The 16,931-nt window shown below is 37.1% G+C and overlaps 1 protein-coding gene across 1 annotated transcript in view; it reads right to left on the reverse strand.

Moving 5' to 3' along the window:
- LOC120532824 (nuclear factor NF-kappa-B p105 subunit-like) overlaps window positions 1-16,931 on the reverse strand; it is a 145,462-nt gene that overhangs the window by 22,551 nt on the left and 105,980 nt on the right. The window contains exons 17-22 of the mRNA XM_039759228.1: window positions 11,626-11,827; window positions 8,271-8,440; window positions 7,939-8,041; window positions 3,574-3,707; window positions 2,683-2,749; window positions 1,272-1,438 (exon numbers count right to left, since the gene is read on the reverse strand). Of these exons, the coding sequence (XP_039615162.1) occupies window positions 1,272-1,438; window positions 2,683-2,749; window positions 3,574-3,707; window positions 7,939-8,041; window positions 8,271-8,440; window positions 11,626-11,827 (843 nt within the window). The remainder of the gene's footprint in view (window positions 1-1,271; window positions 1,439-2,682; window positions 2,750-3,573; window positions 3,708-7,938; window positions 8,042-8,270; window positions 8,441-11,625; window positions 11,828-16,931) is intronic.

The following is a 16,931-nucleotide window of genomic DNA, read 5'->3' on the forward strand; positions in this document are numbered from 1 at the left end:
ATTAGCCTAATAATCTTAGCAAGCCCCAGAAAGTCATGTAGTGCAACACCTGAAGCCTCTGTGATACGCCATGACAAAAGTAGAGCTGGTAATATTTTGTCTAAAGTCGTAAGGGTGGCTTCTATGTGTGTAAGTCTGTTAGAGTTGGAAGATAACAAGTGCTCAGTGAGAGTGAGAGTTCTGGACAATGCAAACAGAGAAAAGGCTTGCCCACCGACTCCTTGCATTTGTCATACCATGGCAGAATGCAGAAAGGAAAAACGTGGACTGAGATTGCAGCTGAACTCATTGTAACTGGAAACCACTGCCATTGCCACCAGTGCTGTCAGGCTGCACATTAATTTACTGTCAAAATGCAGCAAGGCTGAGATACTCTGGATATTTCAAACTACACTAAGAAGTTATAAGGGGAGTCGTGTACGCTGTCATTCTGTGTGATCCTGATCTGTGCAACCTGACGGTCTTAAGGCAATGAGATTCATTGGCTGCCGTCATGAAGTGTGACCTGCTCTTCTACTAGGAGTCGGGTAGTGCTGTGGTTCTCTAGTTTAGCCCTGCAGGCCTCCTGAGGCTGCAGCTTTTTGTCTCAACAAATTTTTTGTTTTAATTGGATTCCTATGTTAATAAGACAACTTTTTTTGTGTGCAAACCTAGAAATTATAAACTGTTTCTACTGGACAATTTTTGCAGCTGTCTTACCCAACGTATTTTATGAACATCCAGAATTAGCTTTACCAGAAATAAATTCCTACATAAGAAATTTAAAGAAAATTACCATTCTTCTCGAGTCATTCAGTGGTGATTGTTTTTGCAAAATCATATAGAAACACTTTAAACATAATTTATTTGATAGCAAAATAAAGAATTTAAGACAAAAAGGAGATATTATTATTCAAAGATGCTAAGGATTTCTGCACTCCAGGTTGGTATTGTGGTGGAGTGGTTAACACTGTTGTGTCACAGATCCAGGGTCTGTAACTCTGGGTTCTCCAATTTTCCTTCGACTCTGTGAAGATGTGTGTTTGGCTAATTAGCAATTCTAGATCTTGCTAGTGTTAGTGTGTGCATGAGTAGGTCCTGCTACCTTTCGGCACGCTGTCCAGGTTGGATCCAGGCTTATGCCCACTGTTGCTGGGATAAGCTTCAAATGGAATTCCTTAACTGAACTAAGCAGGTAAGAGAATATTATGTTCTTTATATTACAAACCAAATGAATACTAGAGACCTCCTTAAGATGAAGATCATTTTAAATATTAAAACATGCCTTGTACCTCATAGCTGTCCAGAAGTGTTTTTGCTGGCGATGTACTTGATCTGAAGGCACTGTTAAGTACACCTAAACCTAACTTTTGTGCTAAGACCTCCCATGTCTGCTTTGGAAATTCCAATGCTTTACACAATTCATATCTTGCTTCTTTTGAGAGATGGTTCATATCTCCTACAAAATGAAAAATAAGCAAACATTTTAAGTATCAAAATTTTACCGTAATTACACAGAAATACTAATACAGATGTCATTAATCAAGAAAAACTCTACTCTCTATTACTTAGGTCAAATACCTGATGTGTCTATCAATAATATTTTGTCCTCAATCAAATTTCAGTATATTCTTGAAAAAGAACACCATATTAATATACAGTACACAATCTTAATATAATGTGTTCTTCTTTTGTAAGTCGTATTTGTTACTGAAACCAATACAATGTTAGTGGTTCAAAGATTAATTAAATTAATCAAAGATGTACTTCTTCACAAACCATGTATTTATTAAGAAAAAAAAAAAATAGAAAGTAACAGGCACAATTTATAGCAAAAAAGCTGCAGGCAAATTTGTGTGGAGCCACACAGCCTGACAAGACATGACTTATATGTATATCAAAAGAGAGTAATGAAATGCGTGTTACCGTAAACCTTTCAGCAATTTCTCCATAGCATTATAGACTGGCATCCTGCCTTGTGCTGTATGTTACCAGGGTAAGCTCTAACACCCCCTGAAACCTCCATGATGACCTCAAATTGGATTAACTCGTCTTAAGTATGCAAGCATAAATGCATTAGAATTGAATAAGGTGGGATTTTATGATTTTATGTACTTTAGTATTCCTTTTGAAAGCTTGACTGTATTTTTGATAGGCCAGTGTTGTACATATTGCAGTTGTGTGAACTTTATAGCATTTTGAGTCCGACTGCTTGGTTATCATACTACATATTAAACTGGACAAGACAGAATCTTCACCTGTTCCTTACAAAAAAATTACATTTCTTAATGTATATAAGAGCCTCTGTAAGAAATAATTTCTTTAAATCTGTAGGACCCAATATGAAATCAGTCTTTAATAAACACTGATTGTGGAATAATGAGATGTAATGTTTATTCAGGGAACTCCAAGTGGCTTTCCAGCTGCCAAGCCTTCTGTGAGAATTCTGCTTGGGTTTAGACTTTACTGGTGTAAAAATGTCCCGTTTTAACCCCTGCCGTTAACACATCACTACAGGATCTGGCCTGGACTTCAGCCTCCATCACTTGGACTGGGAGAAAGCAGGTATGATAAACAGATCAGAGGGGGATTGAAATGCTAACACTCTACATTATGCAACAGAGAGACACTTCATATTGAACTATTCATTATTTGATTAACTTGAGAGGGGAGGGGAAAAACACAAAAACAGGACAAAATTACCTTGTGGAAGGAAAACTGGCAAGTCCATCTTTGGTTTATATTCTTTTCCATTTAGAATATCATAAATCTTTCAAAAAAGAGAGAATACAATAATTCCCTTTCTTTGTTTTTACAAATTACAATCTTGCATATTTCCTTTAGCTGTCAATATGTCAAAATTAAAAGATGGGAAGTATACCTATAAATAACATAAGATTGATGCTTTTTTAGAGCATAGTATTGAATCTATCCTTGAAAATCCCACGTAACTCACAAATCTGTTGTGCACTTAGCCTGTGATCCATCATGTGGCTCTCAGTAGTTGTCAAGAATGATATCAGACAAACAGATGGACTTTACACACAACATTTGCATCTGCTGGTAATGTTAAATATGTTCTAATAAAACTAATCTGGCCCCATTTTAAAACATTAAAGTGCCTGCCAAATCTGCCCCTGTAGAGAGAGAACAGGCCCATAAGCAGGTTAGCCCCTTGGAACTGATGATGGAATAAAGGCTTTCTGGGATTCAACAGCACGAAGCCATACACAAAAGCTTGCCTTCCACTCCCATAAACCTTGAGAGACACTCTGATTTTTATAACCCCTGATGTTTCTAGCAATCCTGCCCACCCTTTCTCAATGCTCTTCTTCATACTTGCCTGAAACCAAATATATCGGCATCAGAAATCTGATTTACAAATTCAGGGTCCATGGGCTATAAGCCACCAATTTAGTATCTCCTACCCCAAAGATGTTAGAAACCAGTTCAAGAGTCAGGTTAATGTGTAACTTTACTTTGTTTAATATAAGAAATACGATTGTAAGTTAAAAGAAGTCACTTTAGGCTTTAGTAGGTTGCTCAATTCAGTTCCTTCTTTCTCTCAGCATTTCTATTAAAGACAATATGTACCTCATCAGAAAGGGCCATGTCCAGAGGAGTTGTTCCAGGCACAAAACCTTCATCGTCCTCTTCCTGTTGATCTTCACAGTATTTATTATGTATTTCATACAAGGGCTCAAAATTCTCTTTATAAATATCAGCACCTAAATGGAATTACAACAGTAAACAAAACTGGGTTCTGATATGTCTTTATATTAATATAAGGAAAAAGCGTTCTTAGCAACAAAACATTTATCACCAACACTATTGCATCTAGTGCCATCAATATTGGTTAATGACACATAAAATTACAGTTAACAAACAAATGATTAATATGAATTAATTTGGACAGTATAAGCACCAGTTTCAGTGCTCTGTTTGAAAGGTACAACCCCTGGTTAAAAAAAAAAAGTATTTTATGGTGGATGACAAAAGAAAATAACTGATTGTAATTTTAAATAAAGTTACTCTCATATGTACATATCAGAATAATTCACAATAGAAACTGTTTAAAAACAGTTTATTACTCTTGCTGAGTAAAAGTGTTGTTTTTTTCTTTCCTTTTTATGATAAGGCAAACAGAAAGCAAGATGTTTAAAGGTGGGGATGTTGCTGACAGAAAGAAAATGTGGATGTCATTAGATTTGAATTAATACCTACAAAGTTTTAAAGATATCAACTTGTGTAAAAATTAACTGATCATGTTCCATAGCTTGTGTACACTAATTAGATGATGTATACAAAACATGCACAAGGAATATGGTACCGATTTGTTGCTTGTGTTTTACACAAACTTATCAGACACAGAATAATGAATAGAAAATTTCTGCAGGTTACTCATGGGCAATGGTGGGCACAGGACCCAAGTGAAGGACTGTAGTTTGCACTTGCCCGGTAATCTTGAATTGGATAAAGGAGTTTAGAAAAAATTGCTGAATGGGAAGGATAATAAAACAAGTAAGTTAATGGAAAACACGTTCTGCATATCTGCCAGTGGGTATAGTGTTCACCAATTTCTCAGAATTACATGCTGTGCTAAAGCTCCCATTGCCAAATGCTTCTGCAAAGGTGAATGTGTGTCTTTGACCAGTGATGCTAAGGCTTCAGGTAACTGTTTTGTGGTATTATAAAAATAACGTTATTTATGTCCAAGATTGGTTCCTGCATTCCCTCAGATGAAGATGGCATTGGACCCTGCAATCTGGAAATATATAATGATGGTTCATTAAAGAATGCATGGCTGGATTTTTGTTTAAAAAAAAAAAATTGATGCAATTATGGAAGGTAGTAATTTCAGCGAGTGCAGCACGTGAAAAGAAAATTCTGATTTCACACTCCAGTGCTAAGGGAGTGCAGACTAGCTGTCCAAATGCATACATCCTGTCAACAGTGATATATAAAGATAAACGTCCACCCGTCATCCTGCTGTTTTAATAAACAGAAACTGGCAGGAGGTTTTATTCACCTTTAAATAGTAATCAGGCCGTTTCCTGCCTGGATAAGCTGCAGTCCTACTGGTGACTTTGACTAGATTAAAGAAGGCTGAAGGATGTGATGTTAAACACACATGGGGTGCCATACCCTCCTTCCTGTACCTACAAATACAGCTGTCTCTCTGGCAATAAATCATGGGGATGAATGCAAGAGACAACAAGAAAGAACCTTTTTATTTTTTGAATGGCTGTCTTTGAATAGCTGTTTATAGGTGAATTGTAGAAAATATTACCCTGAAAACAGTGAAGAATCAATATATTACAGTTTTTAAAAATATGAATGTTTGCATTTCTTCCAAAGTTTTTTAAGGTGAAAAAAAACTTTCTAGAATTGTTGGGTAGAAAGCTTTAACTAATGAAAAACTGACACCTAATCAAATATAAGTTTGTTTAAATGTGTTTATTTAAGATCATGTTTTTTTCCTCTAAAATACTGTTTTATTTTTTTAAGGTACCATCCCAACAGCAGAAAGCATGCCTTGCAGACATATCTACGGTATGATGAATTAAATTACACTTGAAAGAAGATGACCTCCGCTTTGCCACTGATTGGACTGCATGCAAATGTAAGAAATATGACAAATGAGAGGAAACCATTCAGTCCATCAAGCTTGTTTGTCATATGGACTTGTGATACCAGACGGTTGTGGCGAGTGCCCTCTTCTACGCGGTGGTGTGCTGGGGTGGCAGCATAAAGATGAAAGACGCCTCACGCCTGGACAAACTTGTTAAGAAGGCAGGCTCCATTGTAGGATTAAAGTTGGACAGTTTAACATCTGTGGCAGAGCGACGGGCACTAAGCAAACTTCTGTCAATCATGAAGAATCCACTGCATCCACTTAACAGTGTCATCTCCAGGCAGAGGAGTAGCTTCAGTGACAGACTTTTGTCACTGTCCTGTTCCACTGACAGACTAAAGAGATCGTTCCTCCCCCACACTATGCGACTCTTCAATTCCACCCGGGGGAGTAAATGCGAACATTAATTTTATTTTAATTCTTTTCATTTTTATTACTATTTAATTTAATATTGTTTCTTTGTATCAGTATACTGTTGCTGGATTATGTGAATTTTCCCTTGGGATTAATAAAGTATCTATCTATCTATCTATCTATCTATCTATCTATCTATCTATCTATCTATCTACTCAGAGCTCAATGACTTTTAGCTGGTAATTCTTTAATTGCAACTGCTAATTTAGAATACACGTATCTTGTTTTTTAATCAGGGTATGTTTAATTTGACATATGCAGGCAGTGTAAGAAAAGCGCAAAGGAACCTTCAGCCTCTTTCAAATATTTTGTCCCCACAAATGTATGGTGACTTTTTTACAGTTACAATTTCCTTATTTCTCTTTAACACCACAAGTCTTTCTGAATTTGCCAGTGTTTACAAAAGGAGAATAGTTGAAGAGTAACAACAATGGTATATTGTAAGAAACATTTAGCAGTTAATCTCTATCTATAAAGCACACTCTCTGTTTTTAGTGGTTCTTAAAGCACAAGACACAGACATGAACTTTAGCACTCTGCTACTTCTAACCATAAGTCAGGTTTCTGACGCACTATGTAGCTTACGGCCTTATTACCAAGTGAAGCAGCTTGGGGGGGTCAAAGCAAGTGGCAAGATACCGCATATTACAGTGTGATATATTGACAGACGCAGTGCAGCGAAGGTTGTGATGGTGGTGCGATGGGGAGCACGCTTACCACCCTTCAACTAAGAGTTCTGGGTTTCAGCCCCAGCTGTTAGTTACCTTTTTTTCTCATTATTCTTTCACAGCCCCATTTTGTCCTGCATCTGGCCATACAGAATTTTGAGTTCATTGCACCAGAATATAAAAAAAAACAACAAACAAGAATACTGAAAAAAAATACTCCCCGTGCTAACAACAGATACACGCTAAATGAAACAAGCTTAATGGTAATAACATTTGGTACTATATAATTTGGAATTACTTTTTCCCCCTTTCTACTTTCTCACCTAGGCACAATAACATAACATATTGAGCATACTCTAATTATAACTTCTATTATTTGTCCTAACCTTTGTTGCAATTTTGAAAGCATTTAAAACATATTTAATCATATTTGAAAAATCTATAAGTTGTATACAGTAATCCCTCCTCGATAGCGGGGGTTGTGTTCCAGAACCCCCCGCGATAGATGAAAATCCGCGAAGTAGAAACCATATGTTTGTATGGTTATTTTTATATATTTTAAGCCCTTAAACTCTCCCACACTGTTAACATTATTAGAGCCCTCTAGACATGAAATAACACCCTTTAGTCAAAAGTTTAAACTGTGCTCCATGACAAGACAGAGATGACAGTTCTTTCTCACAATTAAAAGAATGCAAATATATCTTCTCTTCAAAGGAGTGCGTGCGTCAGGAGCAGAGAATTTCAGGGAGAGAGAGAGAGCGCGCTCGCTAAGAAAAGCTAACAATCAAAAAATCAATACGTGCTTTTGTGCTTTTAAGTATGCCGAAGTACCGCGATAAAGCGGCATTTTTTAGAGGAGCGTCCGTATCCTCTAGGCAAACAGCCCCTCTGCTGACACCCCCTCCGTCAGGCACAGAGAGTGAGAGAGACATAGAAAAGCAAACAATCAAGCACCGCGCGGGAAGCATATTGTATATCATTGAGGAGTTTTAGTTAATATGTAATACGTGCTCTGATTGGGTAGCTTCTCAGCCATCTGCCAATAGCGTCCCTAGTATGAAATCAACTGGGCAAAGAAACTGAGGAAGCATGTACCATAAATTAAAAGACCCATTGTCCGCAGAAACCCGCTAACCAGCGAAAAATCCGTGATATATATTTAGATATGCTTACATTTAAAATCCGCAATGGAGTGAAGCCGCGAAAGTCGAAGCGCGATATAGAGAGGGATCACTGTACCTGCAGCTTTCAATAATGCGGTAAGTTTAGCAGACTTCCTTCCAACTGCGATGTGTAGTGGAGTGGACCCGTCATATGTGCAGGAGTCAACATGTGCATTACCCTAAGAACAGTGTAAGAGAGAAAGACTTTAGAAAAGTACATGGCAATATGGAGCTCTTTTTGCTGATTATTACTGCTCAGATAATTAAAAATGTACAGAAAATAAGACATTCTTGTTTGTTTAATTATTCTGAATGGTTTGGAACTCCCAGGTAACTCAAGTTTTTATAAAAAAAAAAACAAAAAGCAAACAGCTTTTTTAATTAGATGCTGCATTTGATCAGCATTACCTCAAGAAGAAGGCTTCCTGCTAGAGAGACATTTTCTTGCTCTGCTGCAAGGTGCAGCGCTGTTCGTCCTGAGCTCTGTTCACGGGCGTTCACGTCCACTCCAGCAGCCAGCATCTGCCTCACCGATGAAAGGCTGTTTGCAAGTACTGCAAGGTGAATTGGGTATAAACCTGCAAGCCAAGATTACAAAGGATGCAGTTACTGGGATAGCCTTTGGAAATTAAAATTGAAGGTATTGTCAAATCACAAAAGTTTGACATTCTCCAATTAGTCTGGCAGTAGGGAGTTTATTATATTAATCATTATGTAAAAACACAATCACACAAAATAAATAAAATAAAACCACAATCACACAAAGGTTGTTTGTGCACAACTAAAATAACAATGTAATGCTTTAGATCTAATCTACTGTGATGACATTTTTGTATTTTTTGAATCATATTATTTCCTATAACAACGTCAAGTGGAACAGTGCAGGTGAGTGGCATTAAAATATGATTTATGAATATTAATGTTAACAATTTGTCCGCTTCTCCATTTTATGCAAATGTGGTGGGAGAAATATTTTACACATCCTTACAATGACTGTTCGAGAATATAATCACTGAACATTATGCCTTCATTTTCTTTTTCATACTTTCTGCTTCTGAAACATCACTAATCATGATAGGAATAAGCAGTAAGACTCAAAAGTCAAAACAATCGTGTATAGCAGGATGTCAAAAACTGCAATATAGGAAACCTCGGTTCACAAACATCTCTGAACATGTACAAATTGGGTTACGATCAAAAAGTTTGCCAAACTTTTGCATCTGTTCACGAACACACACTCCGTTGACGAACATGCCAGTTTCCCTTCCGGTTATATTGCGCTAATGATTTCTGCACGTACTCAGTCTCTTCCTGTACTGTACATTGTTCTGGGTGCATCACGAAGAAGGACTCTCCCTCAAAACTGTAACCTCTCAACCCAGCTTCCTCCTGTGGTATAGCGGGTTGACAGCTCCCATCAAAAAGGCCAGTTTTTAATATATAATCACCGCACTCGCACCTTAGTGAGGGGGCGTGGTGGTGTGTGACCGAAGCGGTTCCTGAGGACTTCATGATGTGGGCATTTCTCACCTAAGTGCACAGGTGAGAAGTGGTCCATATCCGTAATTGTTCCCAGGAGCTCCTGATTGCTATGACTACCACAAACACCTCTTCATAAATAGAAGCGCGAGTTAGCTAAAGGGAAAAAGAAGAGAACAGGAAAGAATGGGAGGTTGCAGGAGAAGGAAGGAAGCAGGAGGAGAAAGCCAGTGCAGGGGGGAGAGAGAGAGAGAGAGAGAGAGAGAGAGAGAGAGAGGCAGCGAGAGACAGCGAGTGAGCACAGGCTCGCGTGCATCCGAGAGCGAATGAGCTGCTTAGCAGGGAGCCTGGGTGTTTACCTCAGTGTTATTCAATGTTTTTACATTCAGTTTGCTACTACACTGTGCATTCTATGGTATAATTAACTATTTGTGTGTTTAAAAATCTTTAAAGAAAATATATTTACATACAGTTCATGCGGTCTGGAACGGATTAATTATATTTACATACAATCACAGATTTGTATTTGGTTCTAAACATTCTCCATATGCCATTATCTTCTTTGCCACTCCATAGAAATATTAGAAATGATTAAAGACATAATGTTTTACCATTAGCATTATTTTAAGAAATTAATTTCTTAACATTAATATTTTTTAGAAAGTTTGTAGCTGAAACAGCATGTGTGAGTATAATATGGAGAACTCATAACGGTACAAGTGCCATACTCACAAATGTTGTTTACTGGATATGCACTGTTTTTTAAAGCATATTAAAGATGTACAAATGTATTAACAGTTAGTCACAGAATTGGCAAGATTCTTAAACTTTATTATCCACTTCTTGGATCACATATGCAGAAGAAACATTTGGTGTTGTTTTTGGTTGTTTCCATCATATCCGCCTGCGTTGTCGTCTTGTTTTGTACTTCCATTTTCCTCACACGTCACTGTAACACGTGCAGGTTGGGTTAAATGGGGATTTGCAAACTGGCCCTGTGTGTGCTCTACAGTGGACTGGCACCTTGCTGTTTCCTGCCTTGTGCTCAATGATAGTGGAATGGACTCTGACTCTTTGCAACCTTGTTATGCTATTTTATAGAAGTTTACACTTTAAAAGTTTTACAGTACTAAATCAAAACTAATACTTTCTCTAATATACAGCTGTGAAGTGTCTTCTAGAAGGATGAAAGTTCTGTGTGTTTTTCCTCATTTTATCTAAGAAACCCCTAATTCATGTGGAGTAAAACAACTCGCTATGCTGGAAACATCATGCTGGAGCAATGAACCATATTAGATTCCACATTGTTCTTTGTCCAGCTGTGAGCACTCTTATCAAATGTTCTCATTGTGTCTTCCTATTAGCAGATTGTACCTTTGGCCTCTTGTGGAGGCCTTAACTGTATTCTGACTATATATGAGGTATCTGAGATAAAGAAACATAATGTCTCCTACTAGGCATACTGGTCACAGTGAGCCCATCTCCTTTCGTTCATTTCACCTGAATAATTGAATAGACTCAGCAGAGCTATTTGCTTGACTTTTGTTCCTAGCAGCTCTTGGCTGTTTATAAAGGGGTGAGCAATGTTGGTCGTAGAGGGTCGCAGTGGCTGCAGATTTCTGTTCCAACCTATTTGCTGAACTAGAAAAGAATCTTTGTTGGTAACAGGTCTTATTAAATTGCACAGCTTATTACTGTTTTACCTTTGTAATGTCAGGTCATTCTCATATCATTGACTTTATCCTTTATAAGGATATCATCCAAAAACAGATAAGTTATTTTCAGTTCTTCACTTTCTCTTCAGTTTTCTTCAGAGTATTTTATTAAACCAAATAGTACACAATGAATACACACAGGTGTAAATGGTAACAAGATAGATGGAGAACTGCTGGTTCCTTTGCCATTCACAACTTATTGCCAATAGCGTGTAATTAAAAACATGTAGCTGTTTAAGATGAATATAAGCAATTAAGGGTTCAAAATCTTAACAAGTGAGACAACTAAAATGAAGCAGAAAAATGTCACTTGAGAAATAAGTGCTTCATCAGCAATGATTGACTCTTCATGAAGCAACTGGGTTGGAACCAAAACCTGCCGGCACTGCAGTCCTCCAGGGCCGACATTGTTCACCACTGTTGTGTCAAACCCTGCCATTTGTTTTTGTGTAATGTAATGGACCGTACATGTGGCAAAATTGATCATAAGCCTACAATGGAGTGTCTCACATTATTTTGTTAGAAAAAAAAAAAAAAAAAAAAAAAAAGATACATTTCATAGTACAAACCATTACTATTTGGTTGATTAAGCAACAGTTTTACTTCTTTATACTGAAGCAAATGTCCCAGAATGGCTGCCTGGCCTTCTTTGGCAGCCAGGTGTAAAGCTGTGTTTCCATTTCTGTCAGTGAGAGATACGTCAGCTTTGGCTTTCAACAGAGACTCTACAACAGTCAGTTGTTCTGTGATAACCGCCAAGTGCAAGGGAGTCTGCAACAGATAAGGAGAAAGAAATAATGCAAGAGGTATGTCAACTGTAAATTTGATCATGAAATAGTTTATTTAAATGCATTAAACTTAATTATTAATTAATTCATAAATAAACTTTACTATAGAGAAGTTATAAAAACAAGATGAAGGGAAAAATAATGGTTTAGGAATTGGAAACGCCCTTTGTATCTAGACTAGCTGTACTCCGGGGCTGCGCTCACATAGTGATTAAACAGGACAAACTTTAAAAATCAATAGACATTGGCACTATATCTGATCATGTTCAGCTCTGATGGGACACTGTTCCCCATGTGGGGAGAAAAGCACATGGCCATTATATCTCTGGCAATCAGCAGCTACCCTCTAAAACACATGGAGCTCTGATCTCTCTCTCAAAATTGTCAAACGTTACTCCTTAACAATCTGTAGATGATAAAAGTCTATTGAACAAACAGGTATCGCTAGCTAAGGGGAGGCAAAGTTCACTCCAAACATGTGGCGAGACGTAGACTAACGAACAGAGGCTGACGAATGAATGAGGAAGGCCCCGCCACCCTGCTCTTGGCCCACAGCCACTCCCTTGGATTTGCATAAATACATTGGTACCGCAAGAGAACTATGGTACTTAACTTGATGAGAGAAGTCACAAAATCAACTGGAAAGTTCAAGCAAATTATAGAAAACAACCAGATCTAAATCTGTTAAGTAATTCTCTCATGAAAAGCAGACAGACAGAACGCACTTGGACCACAAAAATTTTAAAACCGTTTCTTAGCAAGCACCTATGGGCCAAGGGTAACCTGAAGTGACCATGGCAGCAGATCCCGGCTTGGAGATCTACATTACTAAACGAAGGTTGTATATGCGGTGGTGTGCGCATTCGGGTGGCGGCTGTATTGTGCACGGCTTGCTTCTAGCCTCTGGCATCCGTGCATATATACAACCTTTATTTAGTAATATAGATATATATTTCTTAAGTTTGCATATGCTGGGTTTATGTCCAAATGTCTGTTAATGGCGTTCTCGTTTGATAGCCAAGATTCAGCCAGCTCTCTGGCACTTTTAGTACTGGCCTTAAATCTTACTTGTACATTGTCCCAGTTAAATGTATGTCCTGTTGAATTTGTATGCATATAGATCAGTGATCAGGAGTCCTTTCTTCTGACGGTGTTGCAATGTTCATGTATATGTGTTGCAATTCTTTTTGATGTATGTCCAATGTATACTGCTGAACAAGAACTGCATGGAATGCTATAAACTGCGTTTTGTGTTTCTGCTGTCAATTTCTTGTTTTTAGCATTAAAAAGGACCATGCGCAGATTGTTCGTGGGTTTGTGTGCTATTCTGATGCCTGACTTGGCCAAGATGCGTGCTGCACCTTCAGACATCTTGTGGTAATAAGGGAGTGAGTACCAGGTGGTGTGGAAAATCTGGTTCAAGTCAATTGTTTGCTGAGTTTTTTGGCATGTATGTTGCTTTTCAATTTTAAACTAAATCCTTTTCTTTTCTAATCTTACATTATTATTTCTGGATTGTTTTTGACTGAGACTGCCTGCAGTGCCTTCCTAATTCAGAACAGATTACTCCGTACGATCAAAAGAGACCCAGAATTAAATATTACACAGGCATGTAGCTCGCAACTATACATCATCAAGAACAATTTGATTATCTGTATATGTTCATTATCTGTTGAACAGCCCAGGGCTTTTACAAAATGATCACTTCACCATGTCTATTCATGAAGTAGGTAGTAGGATCTACTTAAGAATAAACCGTTTGTCATCCGCCATGTTTATTGTTATATATAAGTAACAGAAAAGCATAATTTTTAGAGACACTTTTTAGTGTCACGCTCCAGTCTCTATTACAACCGATATTTACATTTAACAATTATATTTGTAACATGCAACAGAGTTTAATGTATCACAAAGTAAACTCCTTATTGTTGCAGTTTCATGTAAGAATTTATAGTATATGCTGTTTTATTAAGGTGCAGTCTTACAAAGTGTTTTTTAATGCAACTCTGTTAGCCCAAAGTAGCTATTTAGGGAACTGTGTCTGAGCAAATCTGTGGTGGAGACTGAGCTCTGCCAGCTAGGAATATGTACTTTTATTATAATTTCACAATCAAAGAAATGTATTCTTGAATGTTGGGCTCTTCCTGATTCTGCACTTTTGCTTAGCCATCCCTTTATGTTGGCTGGCTGCTTTACAGTGAGGGTTGTGCATTTACTTACAAAGACCATCTTGAGATTACCTTGAAAACCCCTTAGCCATCTGACTGTAGGCAGCTTTAGCCCAATAGTGCCAGGGTTAGACACTTTCAGCATATCTACTGCTGCTTTCAGGAAAGCTTTTACTAACAGCAGCTGTTACTGCAATCATCAAAAGTACGACATCAAAGGTTTGGTATTAATCAAAATGTGGGGGTGGACATTACGAGACAGCAATGGACTGAGTGCAGCAGTCTGGGGGGCCCTAGGCCGACCAAACCTAACCACCGCCTTCTGTTCTTACAGTAATCTCACCTCACATTTTGCTCATGTTAAAATCTGCTACCTGATGTTACAGACCCCAATATTCACTCTTTACACCAGTCTCCATCTTGAGATGGACATGGCTGTAAGTAAGGAATATTGAGGTCTTTTTAGCTTCTTAAGAAATTCAGTTTGACTGTTGGACTTTTTGTTAATTGTGAAGCATAAAATTCAGATAAATGGAGGAACCCCAGCCTAGCTAAGTACTGTGTAGAATAATCAGTGTATTTAATTATCAGTAGCTTTTGTTTTTTGTTGCATATTGCAGCATGCAAGTAATTTTTGCCTATATTGTCCTTTAGCACTAGCACTTGCTTATGTAGTGTTGCAATTAATCAAAATTAGAATGAAATATAGTGCTTGTATGAGTTTATTGATGCATTATTCAATTTTTTTGAATAAATAGCCTAAATAAATACTTCATTGTTGCATAAGTGGTGTGGTAAACAGACTGTTTATTATTATACAATGTAAATAAACAGCAGATGGTGTTAGTTGCCCCTTTTATAAAACCATTATAAAAATACAAAGTAATCTTTTCTTGCAAGAATGCATGCTAGGTTATAAAGTTGATGGTGTAGAATGTCAGGTTCACTTATGTCTGGCAAAGAGTTAAAATGAAAACAAAATCACCAACATTACTTGTTCAGAGTTTACTGGTCACATGTGCTGCCAATCAAAATAAGCAAGGACTGCTATTTCCTGCCTCAGACATTTTTGGTAACATAACTGCAAAACTGGAACAACCACCAGGTGGAGCACTTCAGCTGGTATTAGAAAAGACCTGCATTCAAGTCCTGGCCAACACTCAAAATTATACAACTTAAATTGTACGCTGGATTTAAACATTAACAGTAATGAGATTCAATGAAGCAATTAATTAAATGTGTCACTCAAGGCTATGAACAATGAGCACCATCTTTCAGTCATTTTAGCTAGCCAAGAATGTAACTCATTAGCTTGGATTTTGTGTGGCAACCTCTGTACGAGATAAGCAGTTTTTACAAGAGAGAGAATAGGGTACTTGTGTGGTTTGAAATATGTATTAAGTACCGGAAGTTTATTGACAAGATGCTTGTTCAACTTCTTATTTTTTACACTATAAGCCTTCTATTTTGTGAAAAAGTATGAATTAACAAGAGACTGGTCTTTTGTGTTCTTGCCCAAACTCACCAAGAATGAGGGTTTACACTAGTAGTACTAGTAGTATAAAATACAGTATAAAATGCACAACTAATCAAACAAACATTCTTTCTCTTGACCAATAACCATTTGTTTAGCTGGGCACTCACTGTGTATGACTACACAAGATAAGGTTTTTTTTTTGTTTTTAATATTGCCATTTGCTGCTGTTAAAAAATTATATATATATATATATATATATATATATATATATATATATATATATATATATATATATATATATATATATATATATAATTATATATATATATATTTCTATTTCAGTCTACATTTGTTGTACTGAATCTCCGGAAATAGACAAAAATATTTTTTCTTCTTTCGCTTTCGTAGTAGTTGGATCACTCCAATGCAAAAATAATCAGCTTATGAAGAAAAAAGTATTACTAGAACCAACATTTGCTACTACATTGCCTTTTGCAATGAAAAAACTGTCCTTAAAGTAATCTTTATTATAGGAGCTCTGTGCACAAATATCTCAACATGTGCTAATGCCATTTGAACTTGCAGCTTCTATAGAGTGCAGGGCGTGGGCAAACTGTCAATATTGACTCATGCAGCCGGATGGATTTAAAATCTAGGTGTGACTATGAACCCAAGTAATCTAACACACATATGAAAATGAATTTTAATTTAAAAACTATTACGAGCAATGCTCAAATGCCAAAGAGACACAATGAAGGACTGTGATTTAAACTATGACACTGTTCTACTCATGAACATAAAAATGCTTACTTCTTCTCATGTTGTTACTATCAACTGATAATCCATTCATTGCAAAGATCTGTATTTATTATTGTTAGTTTGCTTCTACACTAGCTTTTAGTCATTTTCATTTGTGAAAAGACCTGCTCGCAACTGTATTTGCTAAAAAATAATGATTGTTGTGCAAACAAAATGTTTGCAAAGCCTTTGGAACAAATCCAGAGTAGTGTGCAGCTGGTAGAAATCAAGCACTGAAACTCTGGTAAACATATTTTCAAGTTTACTGAGTGCATCTCATTCCTAGTTTATTTCACCAAACACAGAGGTTGATGTACAAAAAATCAGTTTTGGTCAATCTGCAACCATTAAAAACTGTGTTCTTTCCAACTTCCTTATTACTCATTTGAAAGGCCTCTTTATTCTTAATTGAGCAAAGACCTGGAGTCGCACCCAAAGTCCTGCCTTCAAGGCTGTCTCTACCAATCAAATCAGTCGCTGATAAAATCAGCCATAAGCAAAGCTCATCTATACTAATAAAAGGCAAATGCCTCACTGACTGACTGACTCACTGACTCATCACTAATTTTCCAACTTCCCGTGTAGGTAGAAGGCTGAAATTTGGCAGGCCGATTCCTTACAGTTTACTTACAAAAGTTGGGCAG

The sequence above is a fragment of the Polypterus senegalus genome, chromosome 7 (genome assembly GCF_016835505.1).
Source record: "Polypterus senegalus isolate Bchr_013 chromosome 7, ASM1683550v1, whole genome shotgun sequence".
NCBI classification, from domain to species: Eukaryota; Metazoa; Chordata; class Cladistia; order Polypteriformes; family Polypteridae; genus Polypterus; species Polypterus senegalus.